At 34.3% G+C, this 27,067-nt stretch overlaps 2 protein-coding genes across 2 annotated transcripts in view; both read right to left on the reverse strand.

Annotated features, from left to right (window-relative positions):
- Positions 1 to 13: 13 nt before the first annotated feature.
- Positions 14 to 8,724, reverse strand: LOC123681319 (RRP12-like protein). Its single transcript, XM_045619655.1, has 16 exons — positions 8,591 to 8,724; positions 8,288 to 8,428; positions 7,899 to 8,215; positions 7,537 to 7,845; positions 7,107 to 7,352; positions 6,798 to 7,027; positions 6,252 to 6,528; positions 4,907 to 5,326; positions 4,393 to 4,632; positions 3,695 to 4,340; positions 1,950 to 2,370; positions 1,599 to 1,756; positions 1,316 to 1,483; positions 1,094 to 1,229; positions 231 to 374; positions 14 to 148 (listed from the first exon to the last, which is right to left on the reverse strand). Exons 2-16 carry the CDS (start codon positions 8,421 to 8,423, stop codon positions 106 to 108), a joined length of 3,891 nt encoding a protein of 1,296 aa, XP_045475611.1. The 5' UTR covers positions 8,424 to 8,428; positions 8,591 to 8,724; the 3' UTR covers positions 14 to 105.
- A 2,151-nt stretch (positions 8,725 to 10,875) lies between these two features.
- Positions 10,876 to 27,067, reverse strand: part of LOC123679956 (dual specificity protein phosphatase Mpk3) — a 72,265-nt gene continuing 56,073 nt past the window's right edge. Inside the window, exon 5 of the mRNA XM_045617556.1 lies at positions 10,876 to 13,348. Within this exon, the coding sequence (XP_045473512.1) occupies positions 12,897 to 13,348 (452 nt within the window). The 3' untranslated portion in view covers positions 10,876 to 12,896. The remainder of the gene's footprint in view (positions 13,349 to 27,067) is intronic.

The following is a 27,067-nucleotide window of genomic DNA, read 5'->3' on the forward strand; positions in this document are numbered from 1 at the left end:
TATATATATATATATATATATATATATATATATATATATATATATATATATATATATATACTATACATAAATAATGGATTGAGTCAAAAGTATCTATTTATATATTTACAAAAAGTAGTTTGTCTTCTTATTCTTATTATTTTTATTCCTGAAACAAAATTTTTCATTATTCATCTGATCATATGGAAGAACTACATATAGAATTTGAGAATTTAAAGAAATAGCATTACCTCTTATTAAGTGCCGATCTTTGCAATGGCAGATAAGCGTAAGGATCACATTTTCCTTTCCTTTTGACGTCTCCTTTGGCCTTCTTTGACCTATATTCTGAACCAGCAGTGGTTCCACTTCGAAGAGATGATGTATCCAAAGCTCTAAAAGATAAAAATGTTAGAACAATTTTTTTTCACATGATCCTCCTCATTTTGACTACAAAATGGCAACTTTTGTAATATTAAGGGATCAATATTATTATAAAGGTTTAATGAGTCTACTTGATCTACGTCTGTCATTATGTTAATTTAGTTATTCAATTTGTTAACCGTTTACTCAATTTGTACAGTTTTAGTTATTTTGTATTTTCTTTTGGTTGATTATTAATTTTGTCATTTTAAGAATTCGAATTATATTTCAAGACAAAAATAAACAAAATATATCATAAAGATAAATTATTGTGAAGGAATAGCCACAAAATTGTCAATTTTTTATATTTATCAATATTATTGGTGACATCTTAAACTACATTATTCCCAATTTTTTTATATGACTTCAGTTTAGTAATTTTCGACTGGGAGTAGAACTCATTGAAAAAAAAATATCAGGAAAAATTCTTCAAAAAAAAATCACGAGAGAATATAAAATTTTCCAATAGTTCTCTCAATTTTAAGTGACATTCTGATGAAAATTACACTCCAATTAGGGTCTATTTTATTGATGATTTTTTCAACTTTGACATTTTGCTTATATTAGATTTTTGGTGGAATGGTTCATTTTGAAACAGTCCTACCATGTGTTATAAACCACTCACCGTTGAAAACACCCTATGTCAATGTGAATAAAAATGGAACTAAATTGATCAATTTCATCTACTTACCTATGGATACCAACTCCGCCATGCTTATATTTAGAACTCTTGCTAGTAGTTGCAGTAAAACCACTAGCCATGCTGGCAGTATCAGATCGTTTCCTTTTTCTATTTGTTAGTGGCATAGTTTCAACGCTTTCCTCTTCTAAAATTTTAGAAAAATATGATTTACTGCGAATATATTCACTGGTAGGAAAACAATGATCATAGTTGTAAAAATATTATCATTACCTGAATCAGATGCATCAAAACTTATTTTGTTTTTCTTCTCATCAGTTTCACTATCTGATGAATCCTCTTTTATTATCAATCTTCCATCATTCCCGGTTTTGAAACCCCTGTCTTTTTCTTTTTTCTTAATTTCTTCCTCTTTCTCAATTTTGGGAACTGGTTTCGATGCTGTAACAATATAAGGGTAATAAGTCGATTTGTTCAACAGACTAAGAATATTCCCAAACACCGAAAAGTATTATTGGGATTTAGAATACATATAAAACTAAGAATATCCACTTACTTGAAACTTTTCCTACTGCAGTTGGATCAGCTAAATCAACAATTGAATCAGGATCCTCTTGGATATAGTTCTCATTCCTTCTCTTCTTCTTTGGTTTGGGCTCGTCAGTATCCATACTTTCATCTTCTGAATCAGAATCCGCGAGAATATCGCCAATACTAAAAAAACACATGAATATTTGAAAAGAGGTCAAATTGTACCAATAGAATTTTAGAGAATTCTGAAGATTTATTTTTATAGTGATCATCCAAAACACTGCTTATTTCATATAAAGTTAATTATATAAATAATAAAGCCAAAATTCAGTAGTCAGTGCAGACTAGACTATTACTGGAAAAAGCTAAAGCTCACCTCTTATGTTTGGAATTGATGAGGAATTCGTCATTCTCTTCTTCATCATATGATTCTGCTTGCTCCATTTCTCCCTTACGTTTCCTTCTAGCTTCTTTTTTCCTTAAATTCCTCAGTCTTTTCAACATAATTTCATCATCTTGTGGAACATATGGAGCAATTCCATCAGCTCCGAATTTTCTAACTAATACAGAAACAACGTCACGTATTCTCAATCTGAAGTGACGTTTACAATCTTCTGACATTTCACTGAATGATTTCATTATGGCTGCTAAGGATGTTCCTACCAGAGGAGTAGGTAAAGTCCTGATATAGGTCTTCAAGAAAGCAAAGCAAGAACCAACTATTTCCCTTGTAGGTGAAGCTGTTAGTGTCAGTACATTATGTAGTATATGCTGAATGTTTTCTTGTCCAATAGATCCTGCAATAGTCAAAGTTAGAGTGTGAAATGCCCAACTAATATAAAAATAACTTGAAATAGTTATAGTTCATACTAGAATTATTCAGTGGTGTTTATCGACCACATAAATATTTTTAATACTGTCAAAATAGCCTATGTATAATAATAACAAATAATTTTCAAATTTTTATTTCTGACCTCAGATACAGTCATATGTAAAGAAATGTTCTATTTTAGCATGCAAGAGGGGTATTCTCATCTTTACTTTATATTTTGAATCACTAGAAAACAAAGAATTAGGTCTTTGCATAGATCTTAGCAAAGCTTCCTAGGGGTGAATATTAATTCATTTTTAAATTGTGAAACACATAACGAGCGTTCATTTAAATTCATAGTCTCGGTCATAATTAAGCTACCAGAGCAAATGACCTAATTTATCTACAACACAGGTTGACATGACTAGAAAAAGGTTCAAATGTTGTAATAGTTTAAGTAAATTCAAGAAAGAGGATGAACATTTGTATTTTGTTTTTGACTATATTTTTTTATGTATATGCTTTTGTATATTATCTGGAAATAAACTATCAAGCTATTTATACAGGGTGGCCATTTGAAAACGAAACAGACGAGATTACAGACGAAATAAAGTTTTTCGATAGAAATGCTCGGACAGGTCGATTTCTGTTTCGAGGGGGACAACTTAAGATGTAGGTTACAGACGCATAGCGCTTCAACCCTTGCTGCTACAACCCCCACCCCCAATTTTTGAATAGGGAAGATGGGGTGAGTGATACCTCAATTTAAAGGTATTTTTATACTGATTTCAGCACAGTAATTGTTTTTTCATTTTATGCATTAGTTCTCGAAATATTCATGCGTTAGTTAGTTAGGAAGGAAGCCACAGTCATGGTTGTTTTGAAGCTCAAAATGTCGATTTTTCACAAAACACTACAAGTGCCATGAAAACACCACTTCATTTTCAAATACTTGGTTAAGAATATTTCGAGAACTAATGCATAAAATGAAAAAACAATTACTGTGCTGAAATCAGTATAAAAATACCTTTAAATTGAGGTATCACTCACCCCATCTTCCCTATTCAAAATTTGGGGGTGAGGGTTGTAGTAGCAAGGGTTGAAGCGCTATGCGTCCGTAACCTACATCTTAAGTTGTCCCCCTCGAAACAGAAATCGACCTGTCCCAGCATTTCTATCGAAAAACTTTATTTCGTCTGTAATCTCGTCTGTTTTGTTTTCAAATGGCCACCCTGTATGTACATTATTATCAGCCAAAAGTCTACATTTTTCAATATATTCTACTTTGTATGGAGTAAAATGAAAATTACCTGAAAAATTATGTAGTATCGAAGCAAATGCTAGTATTGTGCAACTCATCATCTGTGATGTTCCTCCCAAGCTGGTTACCAACAATTTTACAAATTCTTGCACCTGATCTTGGTAAATTAATTGTTCTCCAATAGTGTTCAGTATCTCATAAGCTGTAGCACGACATTTTTCGTTGATATCCTTGCAAGATAGAATAACTTCGGGAATTACAGTCTTTATCAATTTGCTATCATGATCCAGTTGCGGTTGAGCTTTCAATAAATAGTGAAAACATCTCAATCTTGCGCCTTTACTCGAAACGGCAGCTGTTTCCATCGATGCTCTCAATACTCTTTGTATATCTTTTTTATGTTTCTTCAAGAACTCTTTACAATTTTCAGACTCGCCTCCGCATATTTCTTCAAGTATTCTGTATGCTTTTTTTTGCTCTTTCTTATTTTTGATTTCAGGAAGGTTTTTCACGCATTGATTATAAAGAGTCTCAATGTTTTGAACTGATTGATAAGGTACTAAAGTACGAATCAAATCCAAAATGCTCTCCTTTATAAACAATTCTTCTGGGTCTTCCGAAGAACTACCAAGTACTTTCAAGCCGTTTTTGAAAAGTTGCCCTCTCAAATCGTCGCTGGATATTGTCAAGAATAGCTGAAAAAGAATCGCTCAATAAATGAACACAAAAAGGGGGATGTATTCTTACTTTGATTGTTTCTAACGCGGCCAATCTATGACCTTCTTCGTCACTACCTAAAGGCTTGCTAGTATAAATATTGAATAAAATTGGAAGGTAGTTTTTATCATAGCTAGCTAATTCTTCGACATCACTCTTATCGTCCTTCTTACTCTTAGCAAAATTGATGAGTTTTCTTAAAGATGCCATAACAGATAACTTTAAATCTTTGTGATCAGCAAGGGCTGTTCCCATAACTCTTGCAATGCCCTGAAAATATAAGATATTTCGTTAGATATATTGTTTGATTTCTTCTGTCTTTACTTGACACAACTTCTAGTGGATTTGGTTTGAGTAAATAACCTTATTTCCACATAATTTATTAATACTCTCACCCAACCTGTTCGATAAAACCGTAAACTAGGCAGTAAACATGTAGTTGAAGAAATAGAGTTGAATAATATTGCGAAAATAATGTTATTTCATTTTCAATAGATAAATTCATTAATGAACATCAATATGCCCAAATTCCAGTTACACTTACTTTGAAATTTTCTTTAATATCACTTGGATTGTTACAGAAGCTAGGAAGTAAATTCCATAACTGGAAATACAACATTTGAGCGCTATGAGCTCCTGCCACATCTTTTTCTTTTGCCATTTGAATAGATTTTTGATGGCAAGACATGGCCATGGACAAAATATTTTTGGTGAAATAGCCCAAGGTAGAATTTTTAACATTTTCTCGAAGAACTGGTAGAAGCCATGATCTGTCAATATTTAAATCACCATTATCTCTCATGAGAGGAATAACATCAAGAACAATTTCTGGACCGAGTGCTCGAATTGCTGATCCCACTGCATGTTCCAATTCATTATTGAAAGTGAATTTATATGAATCCCTCAATTCGGAAAGAGCTCTCAGTGTACTGAAAAACATTTCCTTGCAATGTAAGCCACCAACCTGAAAATTATTTAGCAGTTAAGAATTGATACATTAAAAACATCTCTAAAATAAATTCAATAACACCTTTATATTTCATATATTTAATGATCATGATAAATCCTTAAGGTTTTTGGTGAATTTTTCAACAATAATATTTCGCAAAACTTTGTAAAGGTGAATTCATTGAATTTTTTTATTGAAAAAATCATTAGTACATAGGAAAACTATACAGGGTGGCCATTTGAAAACGAAACAGACGAGATTACAGACGAAATAAAGTTTTTCGATAGAAATGCTCGGACAGGTCGATTTCTGTTTCGAGGGGGACAACTTAAGATGTAGGTTACGGACGCATAGCGCTTCAACCCTTGCTACTACAACCCTCACCTCCAAATTTTGAATAGGGAAGATGCGGTGAGTGATACCTCATTTGAAAGGTATTTTTATACTGATTTCAGCACAGTAATTGTTTTTTCATTTTATGCATTAGTTCTCGAAATATTCTTAACTAAGTATTTGAAAATGAAGTGGTGTTTTCATGGCACTTGTAGTGTTTTGTGAAAAATCGACATTTTGAGCTTCAAAACAACCATGACTGTGGCTTCCTTCCTAACTAACTAACTAACGCATGAATATTTCGAGAACTAATGCATAAAATGAAAAAACAATTACTGTGCTGAAATCAGTATATAAATACCTTTAAATTGAGGTATCACTCACCCCATCTTCCCTATTCAAAAATTGGGGGTGGGGGTTGTAGCAGCAAGGGTTGAAGCGTTATGCGTCCGTAACCTACATCTTAAGTTGTCCCCCTCGAAACAGAAATCGACCTGTCCGAGCATTTCTATCGAAAAACTTTATTTCGTCTGTAATCTCGTCTGTTTCGTTTTCAAATGGCCACCCTGTATACTAATGATTATTTAAGAAACAGTATTACACTCACCTCAAACATAACACTTATAACATGAAGTACATGATGCCAAACAGTATGATATTGATACCCAAGACAACTTTCTATTGTATTGAATACTTTGGCTAACTTCGAATGGTATTGTTCTACAAGCTGTCTAGTAGCACAAGCTGGTGTTACTGCATCTTTCAAGAGAACCTCCAATGCATGTGTAATATTTGTTTGAAAATCTGTCTTCTCTGAGCACCAGAGTTGAGTAAATGTTTGAAATATTTTGGGAAAAGCTTCACAGGCAAGAGATAAATCAACACTAAAACAAAAATTCATTATTGTAAGAATTCCGAAGATTCTTGCTTGAGAGGAATAAAACACGATATAATTCTGCTTGAATTTTAGAAATTTTTTAATCGCGAGCAAAGAGTGATCTCAAATGATTAAGATAGACTCACTGAAAAAATTACCTAATTCAAAACCTCCGTCAAAACTGTTCTTATTTATTTTTTAAATTGAAATTGAAACATAGACCAGACGACTTCTCACAGATCATTTTCAGAGAAGAAATAAAATATGCATACTCACTCTGCTAAATGGATATGTGCTTTTTCCATAACCAACACCCATGCATGATGGGCCTGAACGTCTAAAGAAGAAGGCTGATAGTCATACAGTGCTGTTATTAATTGGCCATTCAATTGAGCTGGAACAACAGCATTTTGAGCAGAAAACAAGGAATGAAGAACTTCAAATCCATTATGGGTCACAATTCGATAATTCAAGGTTATAAGCTTCAAAATGAGTTCACAAGATGACTAAAAGAGAAAAGATGTTAAAAAACTTAAAAAAAAACACATAATATGAGGATGACCTGATCATTATTAAAAAAATTACCTTAATATATTTTTTTGGAAAGTAGCAAATAACATCTCTCATAAGTCCTAAGGTATGTAATATTGTAGTTTGACCAGTTTTCAAAGATGATACTAAAACTGTGTTATCCTCACTGTGGCCCAATGAATTATTCAATGTACTTTCACAAAACTTGGCTACTTCAACTGCTGCTACATTTGTAGAAGAATTCTTGAAACCTCCATTTCGTACAATGTTTATCACAGCTCTTTGAGCAGCCTTTCTCCACTGAAAAAGAGATAAATAATAAGAATTTAATATCCGCAATCAAATATATTTAAATCTGTCAATGAAAGCAAAATTCTGAATTATCAAAGTTGAAAGTTTTTCAATCTGAACTGAATTATTTAGAATTGATTTTGCTGTTTTTGCTATTTTTCTGAGAAAATTTAAAATATTATTTATAACTTACTTTTGGCTTTGAATGAATACAAAATGGGTTCAACAAAGTAGTAAATGTTTCAATGATGCGTGTATTCCAAGCAGGTGCTTCCAAAATATGCAACATATGACTCAATATGTTAAGAACAGCTTTAATTACAACATTATTATCTGAAACCACATAATCCTTCATAATAATCAGCATTTTTTGTGTGATTTCATCAAATTTAAGTTTAAGTACTGGATCAGGCACTGTTTTGATACCCATACTCAACAAAGAGAGAACAGCAGCAACTTGTATTTGATCATCATTTTTATAAAGTCCATCTAGAGTTGTCATCTGTAAAATAATCAATTCAAGACGCGTTCATTATATTTCCTTAAAATTCTTACCAATGTGCCAAAATATTCTGTTGAGGTTGGTTCCTCACGTTCCTCATTTTCTAAAATTACTTCTCGAACAGCAGCTAATATTGCTAACATTTCTTTATGTATCTGAGAATCTGCCCTAAATACATTTAGGAACCTACTGAATGACATATGCGAGCATCCTGACCAATCTGATGCAAATGAATCGGCAGAAGTGCAAGAAGATTGAGTTGCAGTATCATCATCTACTTCAATAGGTTCTTCAACCTTTCGAGGTACAGAAAAAGAACTCAGTTTATTTTCATGTTTTTGGAGAGCTGCTACGGTCAAAGAGCTAGGACCTGCAAATATGAAATTCAATATATAAAGTCAAGTAGAACATAAACATAAACAATATTAAAATAACATCTTACCTGATTTGCTTTGAAAACAAGAAAATGAAGCTGCATTCCGAAATTTACGGGTTGTTGGATTGGAACTTGAGCTCTGACCTTTTGCCCATCGCTTTCCTTTGCTACCACCTTTCAATTTGCTTCGAAATTTAGCCATTTTTCCTACAAATAACTGGAGTTATAACTTCTAAATATCAATTATATCATATAGCCTCATTAATACAGTAATTTTATTAGTTGATAATAAATATTGGGTTAATTTAATTATTATATAATATCAGCAGTGTATAAGTCAATTGACAATGTCAATATTAAAGCACTTACACGGGAAAACTATTAAATACACACTCGAATTCTCCCTTCAATTAACAAATATTCAATTACTAGTACAATCTCACATTTATTTTCTTGTCACATTTCTAGGTTAACTTGTCCGCAAGGAAACCTAACCTATTAGTTTGTGTCATCGAACATCGAATTTAAATACTTCGATATTCTTAATCTTTTTCTGTGACGGACTTATCAATAATAATAGGGCGAGTTCGGAAAGTCAGCGCTGTCGCCGCTGTCGAATGCGCTTTGAGCGCTGTGTAAACCACAGAATACTAAATATATGTTGTCACTGTGAAGTTGAGCTTGGTTAAATTTATTATTAATATTATTTGATTATTGATTATTCTACATTTAACGACTTTGTATTTGAATAATATTGAATTGTGGTGAATGATTTTTACTCGAATTATAGAAGTAATTGATGGAAGAAATGATTATCAATGAACAGAATTGTTCAATTATCAATTGATTATTAATAATGATGTATGTTATTTATTATTGATTGTTATTAAAAAAATATTTCCCGAACAAATATTATTGTATGAAAAGATTGTTCAAGGAAATTGTTTACATAAAACAATAAAAAATATATTTTTCAGAAAATTATGTATTTGCTTTTTGATGCAATAAATAAAGATATTTTTATGTGAGAAAAAGAAATAGATTAACCTAATTTTGATTTGATTTATTCGAACTGTCGTTGAAATAGCATAAGAAAATAATATCACGGCATGCAGACAATTATAATTTTCTTATATTGATTCACAGACATTGAAACCATTATTTCGTTGGGAAAACGCTCGTAAACTCAACGTAAATCTATAATTCAGCATAAAATGCAGCGCTCTTTCTCCAGCATTTTGCTGGTACAGCGCTGTCAAGCGCATCTCTTTCAGCGCATTAAACAGCGCTGACTTTCCGAACTCGCTCATAGCTTTATTTATTTCCAACTTCTACTTAACGTCGCTTTTTGTTAAGTTTATTCAATTTTCATTTAAGTTTAGAAATATAAATGAACAGATAAATAATGATTTAACGTCTGTATATTAATAGCATATTAAATTAATTTTTCCCACAACTGCTATGAAAAGTAGCGTATTCTCCACAGCTTACTCAATTCCAAAACTATGTATTGCTCATACTGTGGGAAATATTATTCCCCACGGCACTTTGCCCACACCTCGCTTGGTAGACCAATGAAATTGGGCTTTTGAGTCGTTTCTATGGAAACGAATAAATTAGCACATACTGTCAACGAAGGTCATTTTGATTTGAATCAAGTCCATTAATTGAATTATTTAAATTTGTGCAGTTGTAGGAAAAGTATAGTGTGCAACATGTGGAGAAAGTCCTTTTCTCGCTCGTGTGTTTGCGGCAAAGTTGGACTTTGCCCACTTGTTGCACAATATACTATTACGGCATTCAGACAATATTTCAACTCTGGAAAAAGTACCTTCCCGAGCGGGACTCGAACCCGCAACCTCCGAATTAGTAGTCCGAGATCGAAACTAGTAATTCGGAGGTTGCGGGTTCGAGTCCCGCTGGGGGAGGTACTTTTTCCAGAGTTGAAAAATTGTCTGAATGCCGTTAAGTTAATTTAATATAAATGAATATATATAAAAGAACACATATTACTCCAAGTTTTCTTTATTTCTTTGCAATCCAATTCAATCCAAACATCTATGTTCTAAGGAAATTCTTTAATTGGTTTTTAAATTTTGAAATTTCCAATTTAGGGTCATAAATAAATAAAGCTATTCATAGCCGTTTAGAGCTTAGTAGAGTAGGACATGAAAATTCATAAACTGGAAAGTCTTGGAAAAAAATAAACCCCTTTTTGCATGATTTTCAAGTTGACTAAAAATGATTCTCTATATATTTATAGGCTATAATAATTGAAAATCGTATCAATTTCTCAAAAATTAGGATTGCATCACTAATTTGGATTGTGTCTATGATAAATGATTCTTATATACATACAATAGAATGTTTTATTCTCATTTGGTAATTGTTAAGTCACTTGCTCAATGATTTGCGATGTATGATATTTAGCTCTTAGTTACAGTGGTTTTTCTTGATTTGGTGATAAAATCTTCCAAAAAATAAAATATTGAGAGGAATCAAGGGAGATCAGATTATTTTCTTCAATTTTAAATTTATTATGAAGCTAAAAGAAAATGAATCTTTACTGAACTATTGAATTTTATGATGTTTCAACACATATCGTTAAATTTGAGTGCATTACTAAAAGGCAGGATGGGTAATGAACACATAAATTACAATAAAATTTTATTACAAAAAAATTGATATGAAGAAACATGAATTCATAATTTATAAATAGTATTATACACAATATAAAATAACATCAATAAGTAAATACAAAGGTAAATATGTAGTAAATTTAGTGTATTACTATTTCTACAGAATTTTGTCTCTACTATTTCTTACAATATGTAGAACAGTTGACAGTTGGAAGAATAAATACCTACATTATATCATAACAAATGTGAAAAAGTTTTGTATGGGAATGTCAGAATAGAAAATTGTAAACATATAAAATACATTTACTCAATTCAAAACTGCTGGTTACATCATCAAATTCAGAAAAATGATTTGAACATCTAGTTTAAAGACTATATATGTTTATTAATCATAACTTTATTTCGTAAATTTTTCCCAATGCTTCAATGTAATCCAATTTTATTGATCGCAAATATCTCAACATGTTTCTTTTTGAAAATTCAGAAATATACAACATCATCATTATTTTCCTCTTAGCTACCTCCGGAAAATTTCAAAAGTAACATTATATTCTCTTTGAACTCTTCAAGTCCACAAAATCAGAAATTTGTTTATAGTTGAAGACCACTGCTTCAATTTCCTCGAAGCAAAATGAGAGGTCATATTCAGCTTTAATGATGTCTGGGAGTGCTGTAGCTCTACTCCGTAAAAATTCTTTGGATTAATATAATTTATTTTCCCCATGAAGTGGCTTGGGAATTCAGGCCTAAATACCAATATCAGTCTTTAAAGTAACAGCTCTCCCATAAATCAACTTGAGATATTAGATATGATTCATCAAATGACATATAATAACCTTAATTTCTAGGCAATTATCCTTTAGAGGCTAAATTTACATCCAGAAACAGTTTTTTTTGTGACGGTACTCAAAATTTCGCCATATTGACGAAACAATTCATCATGAAAATATATATTTCATTTAACATTTATTCGTACATAGAATATTTATTTGTAACATCAACAATTAGGTTATGTTTTCCAATGGAAAACCTAACCAAAATATGCACTCTATTTTCTCATGGCAAGATGCACAAAAATAAACTAAATATGGCACAAATCTCAAGTCCAAGGCTTAATTACATATTTATTTAATACAGGATATCTGGTCTAAGATTTTTACAGGAAATTGAGGAAAATTACCGGCATTCGAACTTGCAAAAAATTTATATCTGCTTTATGATTAATATTTCAGCATAACATTCCACCAAAACCATTATTCGATCTAAATATGATTCATATTTAAGTACATCCAATAACATATCAGAACATAGAAAATTTACATACTCTTTAGTTTTGACAGTTGTTGAATATTAGAGAATTTTCCTCATTCATTTAACTACAATGCAAATAAAATTAATAATTGAACCGAATCATTCAACATTATTGCAGTTTAGTTTATTCGCGGATCTCAACTTGTGCATTATTCAAAACTCTTAAAAACCACTTCAATAATTTTTTCAATAACAGGCCACATTATATTTTCTCATTAAACTTTACAGATAATAGCAACATCAAAAGAACAACTTTCGAAATGTGTGTATAAATAAAGAAATACTGGTATTTTAAGATAATCAATAATGAAACATTTGTGCTCTACATCCATATTATATAAATGGGGGAGTTATCACAAGAAGCTTCTATCATTTCAACTTTTATTAAATGTGAACAATATATATTTCATTTTAGGACTTTCAACGACTACTGTGCAATTTAGACATTGTATTCTAATTCCACAACAGCAGAGATTTTTTATATAAAGGAAGTACAAGGCACAAATAAATGATAGATGAAAAAAAATCTAATACCTCCCCTATTTATCTACTCACCCCAAAAATTACTAACATAAACTCAATATTCTTAAGGGATTGTGATTGGAATATATCTAAATGCAAAAGGAAAAGAAATGCATGTTTTAAAAGGGAGGATGGCAGTAACACAAAACAAAGAAACCGTTTCAAGCTTCCTAAAAGTGCCACTGCGACCCCCCCTGTTGATCTCATTCGCCGCCTGGAGTGCTGGAGCCCCCCCATCTATCGAACTCTATGCCAGAGTCAGGACTCACACCGATATGAGCCAACGGACTCAAAAACTCCGTGTGTTGCTGGCACTTGCACTCTGTGGTCAAGTTGCAATATTTACAGGGACCTCTTGCTTTCTGCTTCTCTGGCTTGTTTCCCTGATTCTTTTGCTCCATCCTGATCTTCTCCTGCAGCGACTGGACGCTTTGGGAAGAGATGTCGAGTTTTAGTTCCCTCTCGAAGGTGAGAAGCTGTTCCATGAAGTGGAAATTTGGTGCAATGTTGGACTTTCTCGATCGGACCAGGTTGAAAGCGTCGTTTAGGTTGAGGGAGCACTTGTACATTAAGTAAGCTACAGTGATTGTCACCGATCTGGAGATACCAGCCAGACAATGAACTAACACTCCTTTCTGACGAGACCTTGCTTCATCTGGAAAAGAAGAGGGGGTTATAAGATTTTACATTGTGAGTTATGTAACCTATGGGAATTGTGCAGAAAAGGTTGCATAGGAAATTTGATATTTAGAATGGGGACTATGAGGTAGAACCATAAAGATGGACAAATTTATAAACATCAATTGTATAAAATGGAAACTCAGAAAACTAAGCATGGGCTGTTTTGGATTGTTTGTTCATGTGTAAAGAAACAATGCGAATTTTATAAATCTCATCATATCTCATGATGGTTATGTGTTCAAGATATAATACAAATAATTCTTATAGTTCAGAGAATAGCTCTGGAGGGCATATGGTAGGATTTTTCGATTCGATTTTTGGATTCTACATATTCTAAAACGTGAACTAAGCAAATTTCAGGAAGGGAAAAAATTTTCATCAATTATTACAAAAGTTTATTGAAATTCAAATAATACATTACATTCTCAAACATAAACATTTCATCTCAAGGGTGCAATTGAAAAAAAAAACAAATCTTTTTCGTACCATATTCATATTCATTTTTTGTATTATAATATTTTATTATTGAAACTAATCGGAAATGTGCATCGCATTGTGCAAACTGCTTTCTTACAGCTTCAATAACAAATCTATTATGATAGCCAAGCAAAGTTGTTAAAGATCCTTTATGGTTACATAATACATTTTCCAAAGAGTATATGAAGTTAGTTTGAATATTGCATATGTAGTTGCCGTTTAAAAAAAGGACTTCAAATAATTATTAGTCAATATACAATGCAGTAATTCAGATGCTCAAGGTTACTAAGTTACTTAATTCAATTCAATTTAATAATAAGATTCTTTTTTCTGATAGCTACGCAGCTAAGACACTTTATGTCGAATATTGTATTTGAATATAATAATCCAAAAATCCAAACTAAATCCATCTGTATTAGAATATACAGTGTGTCCCAATAAGAAGGGGCCACCCCCAAATATTTCTTGTATTTTAATGATTTGCGTGATTAAACTCGGATATTCGTAGGGAATAAGATTTTGCAGTTCTTCAAAGTCTTGATAACATAACCCTCTACGAGGGGGCGCTATAAACCCAAGAATTTGAATAGGAAATTTGGATCGAATGACACCACATTTGAAAGATTATTGAACTTTCTTATGAGAAATATCCAACTTTGACAGGAAAACGAATTTTTTCTTCTATTAATCTTATTTTATTGTGCATAAAAATGCTAAGAAATATTTCAAATTAAATGTCATTTTGTCGGGTCTCTGATGGTGTTCCACTTTTTGTTAATCTGAGATTCTGATACACACAAAAATGTGAAAATATGCATCTTAGATGTTTAACAAATAGTGCTCAACACCAAAGGTTTCACAATGAATGCAAAATCCCGAATTCGAATATGATATGTACCTTTAAACTGAATTTATCAATATTTTTACTGGTTGAGCCGGGATTTATTGAGTGAAGTGTTACTGACAGCTCTGCAGTAGGGATTCACGGCTTGGCATGATATTCAAGCTATTGGCTGAAGTTCAAGCCAAGTAGCTTGTGCTAGACTGTGAACTCAAGTTCAAGTCAACTAGTATTTTTTCAATGTTAAGTCAAATACTTAATAAATAAATACTTGACTTAACATTGAAAAACTACTACTTGACTTGAACTTGAGTTGAATTCAAGTTAAGCTCATGCTCAAGCCAAGTGGCAATTGAGTCGAATGAGAAAAGGGGGAATTATATCGGTTATAAACTCGTTCTTGGCTGCAGAGTAGGGATTCACGGCTTGGCTTGATATTCAATCTACTTAGCTTGAGCTTGACTTGAATTCAACTCAAGTTCAAGTGAAGTAGTAGATTTTCAATGTTAAGTCAAGTATTTATTTATTAAATATTCGACTTAACATTGAAAAACTACTACTTGACTTGAACTTGAGTTGATTTCAAGTCAAGGTCAAATCGAGCAGCTTGAATATCAAGCCAATCCGTGAATTCCTACTACACTATTTCTCCTTATCGATTCCCCCTTTTCTCAATCGACTAAATTGCCACCTCTCGCAACTACACTCGAATAAATTTCCAAACCCCATTCAAATTTCAACCCCCCTTTCTGCCCCCTTCTCTTACTCACTCAGCACACATACACTATCACCTTGAAATCCTCGAACCCCGTTAATTGGACGTCGTCGTGGAACAACTCAAAGCCCCCCTCCCCCCTGGATTATCTACCTCCCGCCGTCCCCTGCCTTTCTACGCCCCCGCGAGCTTTCATTCAGCACGGGCATGAATGGCGCAAGGATCTGGGTCAGCAGGGAGACTACAGACCTCCATTCATTTGTCGACGACGCCCACGTCTGTTTCGGAGAGAAAGAGTGAGAGAGATAGCAGCAGCTACCCCCGAAGCCGCCCCCGCAACGCCAGCAGGGGGTCGTTGGGCCTACTTCCCCGCCGGGAGAGAGTGGGCGATAACACAGCGTGATTCCTCGAGGGGGGAGGTGTACGGTAGTTTTTTTAGGATTTGGGAGGGGGTAGAGTCATTTTATCGTTTTAGAGTAAAATGACGGGCATGCCGATTTTGAGGACCGCTGGAATTTGAATTCATTAACCGAAAACGGGGGCCAAGTTCGAGGCCTTTACCCAGAAAATCTATCTCGGATAGTGTAGGGTTTTTCAATAATATTGTTATTATTCACTGAATCGCGGTCGATGCGGCTTTGTTAGCCCAAATTGATCTTTTTGTTTTTAACCCTATCTATTCGTACAAACCCAGGGAGACCGTCGATACGGTTAACAAAACCGACGACATCTTTAGGAGCCTTGGCTATTACTTCGTGAGTATCCAGAACTGACTTTCCCATGTGAGTGGTTCTTAGGCCACTCAGCCCCGGACATTTGTAGTTTGTACAATATGTGTTCGGTTGTTTCTACCTCCTCTCCACAGAGTCTGCAGATCTCATCTTCTGACTTACCCATGCGGTACAAAAGGTATTTGCACCAACAGTATCCTGTCAGCAGTCCCACCATTACCCAAAGCTCAGCTCGTGGTAGCTTCAGAAGCTTTCTGGTATAGGTAGGTCATAGCACCACACATTTCTTTGCCTGAGCAAGACCCGGAGTGTTTCTCCAGTGGGGTTTTCTATTGTCCCACTCCCATTGTAGGACCGATGCCTTATATTGGTCTTTTCCTAGCCCACAGAAGATCTCATGACCAATAGGTGTTAACCTTGATGTCTTTTTTGCAAGTTCGTCAACTTTTTCGTTTCCTTCAATACCTCAATGCCACGGTATCCAAAGTAGAGTTACTTTATTTCCTCTGGCCAGTTGCTTTATGGTATTACAGCACTCCCATGTCAGTAGAGACCCCTAGCTATATGATTCCAGGGATCTCAGCGTGGCCTGGCTGTCCGTAGTGTCAACACGCACACCTTTGAGGTTTCTTTTGAGACAATCTTCGACACAAGTATAGACAGGTAGTGTCTTGGTTTGCAAGATAAAGAGCTCACTTCTTAGGGATCTAGAGATCCTCGTTTTAGGCCCATATACCCCAATACCTGAGCCTCTTTCTGATTTTGATCTATCGGTATACCATATGGAGGACTTTTTGTCCATGCGATTTACGAAATTCATTGCTCTGAGACAATCATCAATGACGGTTTCAAAATATACTTCGAATATATTTCTAATAAAGCGGTAGAATACATTGAGATAATTCTGAGATGTTTCTAAAAATGTTTTAAATAATTTTATTATCAATACTATTTGATTGAAAGTTAACTTCGATGTCATTCATAGGCAATGAACAATGTTCAAATTATGAAGCAGTTTCCAAAGGATAAGTTTTGGTCTTCTATACACAACATTATCTTTTATTAAACCAAGTACCAAAAATTAGAATTTCAAATCTTTCTTTTTTTTTAAGACTAATAATGTCTTGTTATTTTCCGTTCATCCAGCTTCCTGAGATGAATTTCAAATCAATACTAGCATCTTCTTCCAGTTCACTAAATAAGTATTCACGATATCGTTTATCTCGGCATTATCAGTTTAAATAATAGGAACAATGGCAAGTTATTTATGTATTCAATAGTCGCAAGTGTAAATAGCATTTCTCGGAAGATGTTATAATACATGAGTACTACTCTCTGATAGACCACAATCTTCAAGGATTCTTTAAAAGGTTTTTGAAAGCATTTTTTAATATCGAAATTCAACAGATACTTAAAATCTGGTAATATTTAGCATACATACTTTCTTTTGAAGTGAAAAATTTGATATCAAAAGGTATAGATATAGCTTTTCTCTCTGTTTAAATGAAAACATCAGTCTTCTCTAGAGAAACATCTGCTTAAAAGAAAAATACCGCCATTTTAAGATAGGTTTTATTATATTTGAGAATAAATGCTTCGTTTTTCGAGATACAGGGTACTTTTCTCAGGAATGACTATCTCTCCCAATTTTTTGAAAAAATAAAATGATACGCCACTGGGATGTTTCAAACTAAAAATTGATTTTTGTATTACTCGTTCATTTTGTGACAAAAATCTGTCATGCCTCTTTGCGCCTTTTCATAAAGGGACACCGCTTTTATGCAAAAAAAAAATAAATAAAACATCCTTTAATACATTAAGAAGAACTATCTAATAATAGATTATTAAAGAAATGAAAAGTAAGTGTTATGTTCTTGCCATAAAAAGGCATGACATATTTTTTCATTACAAATCAAACGATGAATTCAAAAGTGAATTTTGATTGAAATTTCTCAGTGGCTTATCTTTTTCTCCTTTTAAAAAAATTCAGAGCAATAAGTAAATATTGCGGAAATACGGGATCTCGGAGTACGAAGCTTTTGCGAATATAAATTATATAGCAAACCTTAATTATTTTTTTCATGCAGTTTCGCTCACTTAGTATTCACTAACATCCTCTATATTCAAATGATATTTATTTTGAAAACGCTTGGGAATATTTAATCGAAGGAAGAGACAAAATTCAATCAAAATACTTCAAATTTATTTTTTACCAATCATATCCCCCTTCAGAAATATGGGTCAATAAACACCATGCTACCCCTGTATTCTCCGACCCCGCTCAGAATTTCAAAACTAGTTTGTAGAATTTGAAAAACTATAATAATGTCTCAAAGTTCATTTTGGTTGTATCTTATGGTTTCCAAGATATTTTAATAAGAAACCATTTGTAGGCCTACGCCCATGAAAAGTTTTTTTTTTTTAAATAGTATCAGAATCAACTCCTTGAAATTTTCTGATGCTATTTTGAAACACCCTGTACATTTCATGGAACTTTTCCCTGCTTATCTTTCTCATTATTTGCAGCAATCCTTCCGACTTCACCAACCATTTCAACAATTCCATTACGAAGTTACATAACCACCGGCATGCCCCTAGACGTACAACTAATCTAACCCTACCCGACAAACGGCGAAAGAAACAAAAACGAAACTACACAATTAGCCTCCCATTCTGCCCAATTCAATTCCCGGGACACCCACACTTGCCTCCCATAGAGGCAAGAGCAATCCAATTTCTCCTGCGGCAGCTTGACACTCAGTTCCGCGATTGTCAACTGCAATATCCAAACACCAAAACAATGGGGAAACGCTGAACCAGCTCCTGCCTCATGGTGCACATCGGCCTTTGTTACAGCTACATCAATTCATGTTGATTTGTGTTCGGGAGAGACTTGTCGTTATCACATTGGCTTGTCATCCGCAACCAGTTACATATGCGTTGTGCTCAACGGGCGCATTGATGGTAGATGGCAACACAAAAGACGATATGGGAGGCTTTGATTCGGGTTGAGCAGTTAATAGCAGACTGTGCGTTTGAGGTTTATCTGATTGGGCCATATTAATGAAAGGAAGGAATACCTTTTATTTGCGAAAAATGATGCAAATTCTGCTATCTGTATCAATAAAAAATAAGCAAAACTTTTTACTTGAATGTAAAAGGTAATCCATAGAAGACTCTTCTTGTGGTAGTCCTCAGTGGGCTTGAACTGACATAATCTGACCTGTAGTTCTTTGGAGCTGTTCTGAATACAATTCTTACAAATAACAACGCCTTCTGCTTTACTTCGATTTGCAAATAGGATTTTTTGAAACATGAATGACCTCTGAATTGATACTAGCAATGTTCAGAAGGGCAAAGAAGATCTTCTTAGGCCACCATAGGTATATTTCTTGCCACATTTTAAAAAACACAGTTTATCAACCACATCAACTCTAGATTTGGAGGATTTGTAATCCAGAAGCATCTGTGGTTTTACGTAAACCTTCGCTAGTCAGAAAACTTCTCTTTAATTACCATCTTCACCCCATAACTCTTCTAATGATGTCCTTAGGACACCTGCTAGGTACATCAAGCCAATGAAACTTTTGAACTCGATTTGGTCTGTAGTTTTTGCAAGTCTCTCTGGTAAATTGTTGCTGTATTAGTTGAATGTATGTATTTGTATGTTTCACTATCAATTGTATTATATCATTAAAAAACAGAAAACTCCAGCATTTTAGTGGGACTTAGCATCTCCAATAGTGCCAGGCAATCTCACTACAATGTTAAGAGCACCTCGTCTATGTCTAGCAAAAGGTTTTGTTGTTGATCGTTAGGTTATTCTGTTCTAACAAAAAAAAAGTCCCTGATTTGATCCCTGAGGAATGCCCGAGGTCACTGTGAACGAAAATGATCTCAACCTTTCATATTCAACGTAGGGTTCTCTTTTCAGAAAGGACTACAAGATACATGTAACAACACCAGATAAATCATATCCAGATAGCTTTCTGAGTTGTCGATCAAAAAATGAATTTACAGAAAATGTATATCAGTTGTCACCAGCTGCAGTAATGTACTTTCTATCTATCCGTCACTGTCACCGATTAGATTTTCATTTATGTTCCGGAAATTACATTTCTTTCATTACAATTATTGGCTGGAGATAAATATTCTGTACTTTTTTTAATTATTCCCATGCACCATCAGTCAGCATTCTACCTTTTAGTTACAATGAAAAAACGTCAAAATTTGGTCATTAATAGGACCACATTTAAAATTCACATTACTTCAGCTTCAGATGGATGCGTTGACAACAAAATAATGTTTCCGTTTTTTTCTCATGGTAAGAAAAAGCACATTTCGAAAAAAAAATTATAAAATCCTTTTAGTTAGAGAGAACTCTTTACTAGCTTCCTCGACACCTTTAACTTCAAACAGGAAGTAGTTATAGAGACTTCCAGAGCGGAAGACACCTACACAGACTTCAAGGGTAATATTTGATGATCCAGATTGTTTTTGTGCGTGATTATGAGATGATTAGAGGCATAGTTCCTGTCTCCATGCCTCGATGCCTTTGATGTTCTTAACGAAATGTTGATAATTGGTGTGGTTTTACGCTTCGCCTCGTCTTGTTTTATCTATCTGATATTGATTTTTGTTCGGTTTGGCTTTTGCAGAACCAAAACCAATAAGAGAGCAAGATTTGAAGAACATTTAAAAGGGTTTGCAGCTTTGAAATAGTTTGAACAATACATCCGGTATACTGTGCTGGCGAAGGGCTGCGTGTTTAAAAACAATGTCGAAAGTCGAATGTTTTTCCCTCTTCCTTTCTACAAACAGTGAAAGTCCATTTCGAACCAAGTCTACATGTATCTCCTTTCCTCAAAGCGATGTTGAAAATACATTTTCTCAAATAACCCCATCATTCTATTTTTATTTAACCAATGTTCTCTGTTCCTCACATTGGATATCTACAATATCAAGACGTATCGTTGCCAATTATTTGTTCTCCACAGCTTTGGAGGAACATAGGAAAGTCTCATCAGAATTTGATGTCCCCAATTTAACACTGATCGAAGGCTTGCTAGCCAAATGAGTTACATATCTTGTTGATTTGTTTGAAAATACAAATATAATTGGATTAAATTGGAATTAAATTTATATTGATTTATGTGTTTTTGATATACAGGGTGTTTCTGGAGAACGGAGTCTATTTGAATTCCGAAAATTCGTAATATGAGATTGTTCGACATTCTCTACTGAGCAAACATATTCTTGAAGCCTGAGCACTTTCAGTTATACAAGGAATGAAAAAAATGTCTCGAAAAAAAATCATTATTTCGTTTCTGAAATGAACGAGTAATTTTGAGTGTCTTTCTATTCGATTCGTTGTTCGTTATTCCTATTCTCAATATATTGAGCATAAACCGTTTTCATGGAAAAATATGGTAGTATTATGATTCCATAGAGTAATAAACATAGATAGAGGAAGTATACGCAATTTTTACATCGTTAGGTTACGTTGACGGATTGTGATATATTTTCAAATCCACAAATTTACTATATCATTATGAATGTATATTATATTGAATGAAATGTATTCATTTGAGTGATTCCCGATTGAATATGCAAATCTGAATATTTGGAATCCGATATTTTTCCTAATTGTCGAATTTATAATAAGCAGAATATTTATTATTTTCTGTATCTACCTGCTGAAATTCAAGGCTTGGCAACTTTTGCTCTCCTAGTGTCATCGGTTGTTTCACGTCGTTTGGCGCGCTTGAAGATTGTTTTGTGAATTTCTGATATATTTAGGTATTTATTTCAATATATTTTTAGTTAATATGAAACGTTGATTCACTATGGAACATAAGAAGTGCGTTCTTTGTGAAGAAACTCGTGATTTGAGTGGAATATCGTATCACTGATATATTTTCATTTCCGCGCCCTTCATATCAATTTTGATAGATCATATTGCGGACAAAATTTTCTTACTGAAAATGGCATATGCTCCCTCTATCTATATTTTTATTACTCTGAGAATGTATCTCTTGAATTTTGGAAAATTCGTCACAGGGTGTCTAACATATTGTGTCGAAAATTTTGATCAATATTAGACCATAATTTTTGTTTTAAAATTAAAATCCTATTTTTATGACTGCGTTAGGTTTTGCGAAGAAAACTTTACGTTTATGCCCCTAAATTAAAAAATTTCTGTATTATCTAGGATTTTTTGAATTTTTCTGATAAACAAAAAGTTAGGACACATATGCTCGGAAAAAAATCTTATTATTAGCTGAAAAACCCTCACACATAACTCTGGGTCACTTTGTATACGCTACCATTCAATTGTAAGAATTACAATGTTACGCTAGCGAGATGTGAAGGTGAATAACGCAGGGACCACTAACCTAACCTAGCTAATAACAAAGTTCGCACCTAAAATAATGACTGAGAACACCCCTTCAACATAATAATGGAAAATAATAAATTAACAACTAATTATTTGATACACATTTCAATGAAATGCACCCCTATTTAACTTCCCTATTAATTAACGAACACCGCCAAAAGAGACAGCCAAACGCGTCCAAAAAAAAATTAGCGAAAACGCTCGTGCGAGAAACATCCATGTTGACCCCGTTTCGCCAAAACCCGTGCCTGTCCTACCAAGGGTTGCAGCACACATAGCGAGGCAGCGCAACCGGCAGCCCCTGTGTTCTATCGATTTTAGCGGGTGAAATCAGTAGGTCCGTGGAGCGGGTGGAGGAAGGAGAGCGGCGGGAGGTTGTATTTCATCCGAAGCGAAGGACCAGAGAGCTCACCGTTACCCCCTCTCCCCCCCCCCAGAGTCTCCCTCTGGTGGCGCGGGGAGCGAAAAATGTTCGGGGGTGGCCCGCTCTACACGAGTTGTAACTTAGCTAAGTAAATAAACGTTGCATTTATGGGGGCTCATGCTTATGAAAGGGGTAGGATTTATGAATGGATTGCGCAGGTTGGTTGGTTGCTCCGACATTGAGTGATGATGGATATGGTCGTTCTTTTTTTCGCGATTTTATTAGTTTCATTAATGAAGTTCTCTGGCGTCGCCAGAGAGGGGTAACAATACGTGGATTTGAGTCGCGATGGTGCCATTTGGCTGTTTACAGGAGTTTCCTCATCAGGAATTCAGGAGAGGATTTTGCAAAAAAAAAAACACTGGAAGTAATATTATAGTTGTTTCATTTCCTGATAGAATATCCTAAACATTGATAAAATTGTTAACAAAATGGAAAAGTGTCAGGGCACTGGGGACTCGAACCTACATCTTCATTGTCAAACTTCGAGCGCTAGTCGATAAGACATGTATTTCAGGGATAAAAGCGTAATTACGATTATCGTATTGAAAACCATACTGGGTTATATATGTCGTGGTCCGGATATCACATCCCTGTTTCAATAATAATAATAATAATAATAATAAACCTTTATTTGATCTGAAAATATCACAAAAAATGATGTAGATCACGTCACAAAAATCATAACTTAAATATTAAAGTTCATTGAAATCTTTCTCAGCCATAAACTCTTTTACACTGTAATAACCTTTTTTATATAAAAATTTTTTTAAAGTTTTCTTTTGAATAATTTTTGGTCTTGTTTTGAATGTTTGTGGCATTTTATTCCAAATTTTTACTAAAGAATGAACAACATTTTTCTGTATGTAGGCATAATTTGGTTTTTCTGAACTAAGATGAGTTTTTCCTCTGGTATTATAACAATGATCAAGCATTAACATTTCAAAGTTAGTGAAGTTATTAATTACATACATTATGCACTCATATATATACAGACAGTATAGAGTTAATACATTATAATTTTTAAAGATATCCCTACATGATTCATTATACTCTAGTTTAAAAACAGTTCTCAAACATTTTTTCTGTATTATAAAGATTCTTTCAACATCAACAGAATTCGCCCAGAAGATGATTCCATATCTGAGTCTGGAATGGACATATGCATGATATGCGGTTAGGGAAGCATCTGATCCAATTGTCCTTGTCAAGATCCTTAGAGCATAGCAGTACTTTGCAAGGCTTGTTGCCATATATTCAATGTGTGGCCGCCAATTCAAATCCCGATCAAAATGGATTCCCAGAAATGGTAGAGTATCTTGAGCTCTTATATTCTCACCATGATAAATTAAGTTGATGGCATATTGATTCTTTTCTCTGAATATTATAAATTTGGTCTTGGTGATGTTCATTGTGAGATTATTCTTCCCGAACCATTTTTCGAGGTTTTCCAAATCTTTTTCAACTCCGGACTTGCATTCATCAGGAGTGGAACCAACGCAGATTACTGAAACGTCATCGGCATACATTACAGTATCATTCGATGTTACTTTAATCAAGTCATTCACGTATATTATATAAAGTAGGGGACCCAAGATAGATCCTTGGGGAACCCCCCTATCTACAAATAAGGCGTTTGATATTATTTTTTTCCCATTTTTTCCTTTTCCAATTGTTCTCTGTATTCTCCCTGTTAAGTATGATGGATATGGATATGGATGATAATCAACTGCTAAAAGTGTGAAAACTTTCTACAAAAACAATTATTCTGTAGTAGGTAAGTTTCGTGCATTATGGGCAAATTACTGACAGAAAATATTGCTTCTGTAAGCAAAAAAGCGTTAAAAAAGATCCAAACTTATCCATTCCTCGGCGCGCATCATATTTGGGCCTCTCTTGCGACACGTTATGGCGTGTTTTGCTTCGGAATTTGCATATCTATCCTCATGAGGTTTAGTTGACACACGATTTCAGATTCAATGCCGAAATTCATCAAAATTCAAATCTTTGAGTCTTGGGTTATGAGGGGTTATTTATTTTGTTTCAACTTCTAGTGAAAATTGGAGACAACCATGGCAAATTCGTCCCAACATTTGGCCATATATAGATTTAATTAAGGAAGTTCTGTTTCACTGTGACCTTATGGTCCATATTGCCCACCATCAGAGCTATTCTCTCCATAACGTGATCTACAGCTCGCCTTCCAGTTCCAGAGTTCTAATGAACTCCAATATCTGGGATGGCTTCAAAGAAGCTAATTCCTCACATCAATAAGTTTCTTGTCCAAAGCAGGTTTTGCGTTGGCTGACGATGGCGAGGCATTTAGGTGATCCGGAGTTTCTTCCTCCTCCCCACAGAATATGCATTCGTCATTTTCTGTTAGACCAATTCTCATGAGGTGTTCCCGAAGGCGAGAATGCTTTGTGAGGAACCCAATGAGGAGGTGTAGCATATTTTCACTAAGATGCAGATTTTTCTTGGATCCTGCAGAGTCAAAGTTTCTAAGAAACTTTTTGGAGTGAACATTTGGACATTCACCCTTGTCCAGTCTCTTAAATACTTCATCCAGGAGTGTTGTGGCCTTCCTGGTCATAGTTTTTCCTTTATATTCCTAGATCTACTGATTTCTATAGCATACTCTATTCTTGATATTATTTCGATATTTGAGTTTAGACTAGACTGTCAGTTATCCAGCATCCCAAGTATTTTTTTTTTAGTTCACTGGCTTTCTAGAACCACAATGGCTGTAATATTTGTTCAAGGTTTCTTAAAGTAGAGAAAAAGAGCCCTGACTGGCAAACGTACTAATATAAATTAAGGTTTGTTATTGTTAGAATATTACTTCATCCGAACAGATTACGAGAGAGACAACCAACCCTACACTTGAAAGTATTACTTCATGTCGTACGGTGGTGCTACGAGTCTGCGCGTGGCGAGGCCATCGAGGGCCATCGAGAGAGAAAACAAGAATAGATCTTCGATGATCGAGAGCGAACGACAGGGACATAACCTTAGTGTTTTAAGCCCTTCTGTTCTGCCTTCTGAACTGTGCTTGTTAGAGATAGAGTTAGACTTACTAGAGTGTCTTGAGAATAAACGATTAATATCATCATCTGTGTATTAGTGAATACTCTGTATTTCAAAACCCCAAATATCCAATAGTTATTAAAAAAAAAAACTTTGGAATATTTAGAGAAAAAAATGTCACATTTCGAGATGTTACATCTGGAGCTAGAAGAACTTTTCATTAGCCCATTTTTTATGCCTTATACGTTATTTCAAAATTTCTACAGAATATAGCGAGACATTTTATCGTTATTTTGCAGCTAACCACATTCCAATCGCATCGGTATTTTCAGATGGTTATAAATCCGAAACCGCTGGCCGGATTATCCCCATCCTAACCTCTAAATTTTCTAGATTTTCTGCCATTTTCGCGCAAAAACCACAATTCACAACCTTCTCGGCGGCGTCGAAAACACTCATCGAATTAAATTTTCTAAATATAGGACCAGACGTCGAGCCCCAAAAATAGGTAATTGCCCTTATGTTGACGTTGGCGGTATTTCACCGCGATAAGGCCCCTGGGTCACCACTCCCATACAGCGAACGAATCCATTAATATAATGTTCGGGACTAGGAAACTCCATTTATTCGTTTCACCACCAGCTCCAGGGTGTAGTTTATTTCGGTTATGCGTGGGAGGATTTAAGGAGCCCCGTTGTTGGGGTAGAGCGAGTGTGTGTGTGTGGGAGTATACACGGAGTCGATACGGCCCGCATCAGAGGAAGCCATGAATGATAACATCTTGACTTCAGTTTTGGGGCGCTCGGCGTCTTGTTCGTCTAGAAATTCATGTTTCTCCCTTTTATCTATTAGATTATTTTCGAAAAATATTATCGCAAATTCTATATTATAGCTTATTACTTCCTTATACAGGGTGATTCACCGCGATGGTCTATTAGACGTTTATGGAAAACTAATCATAATTTTGTGATGAAAATTTACATGTCAGGGTTTGAGACAATGATCTTTCTCCCTAAAATATTTTCAAATTACTACCATGTTCGGTTATACCAGAAGCAGACTACTACCTTCTTATTTCAAA

This window comes from Harmonia axyridis, chromosome 5 (assembly GCF_914767665.1).
Source record: "Harmonia axyridis chromosome 5, icHarAxyr1.1, whole genome shotgun sequence".
In the NCBI taxonomy this organism is placed as follows: domain Eukaryota; kingdom Metazoa; phylum Arthropoda; class Insecta; order Coleoptera; family Coccinellidae; genus Harmonia; species Harmonia axyridis.

Bases quoted from the DNA above. Each gene is read 5' to 3' on its own strand.
- LOC123681319 (XM_045619655.1), bottom strand. From the start codon at position 8,423: ATGGCTAAATTTCGAAGCAAATTGAAAGGTGGTAGCAAAGGAAAGCGA. The intron at 7,028-7,106 runs GTAATTTTTTTA...TTTCTCTTTTAG, and splicing joins TTCCAAAAAAATATATTAAG to TCATCTTGTGAACTCATTTT. The intron at 4,341-4,392 runs GTAAGAATACAT...ATTCTTTTTCAG, and splicing joins CCGCGTTAGAAACAATCAAA to CTATTCTTGACAATATCCAG.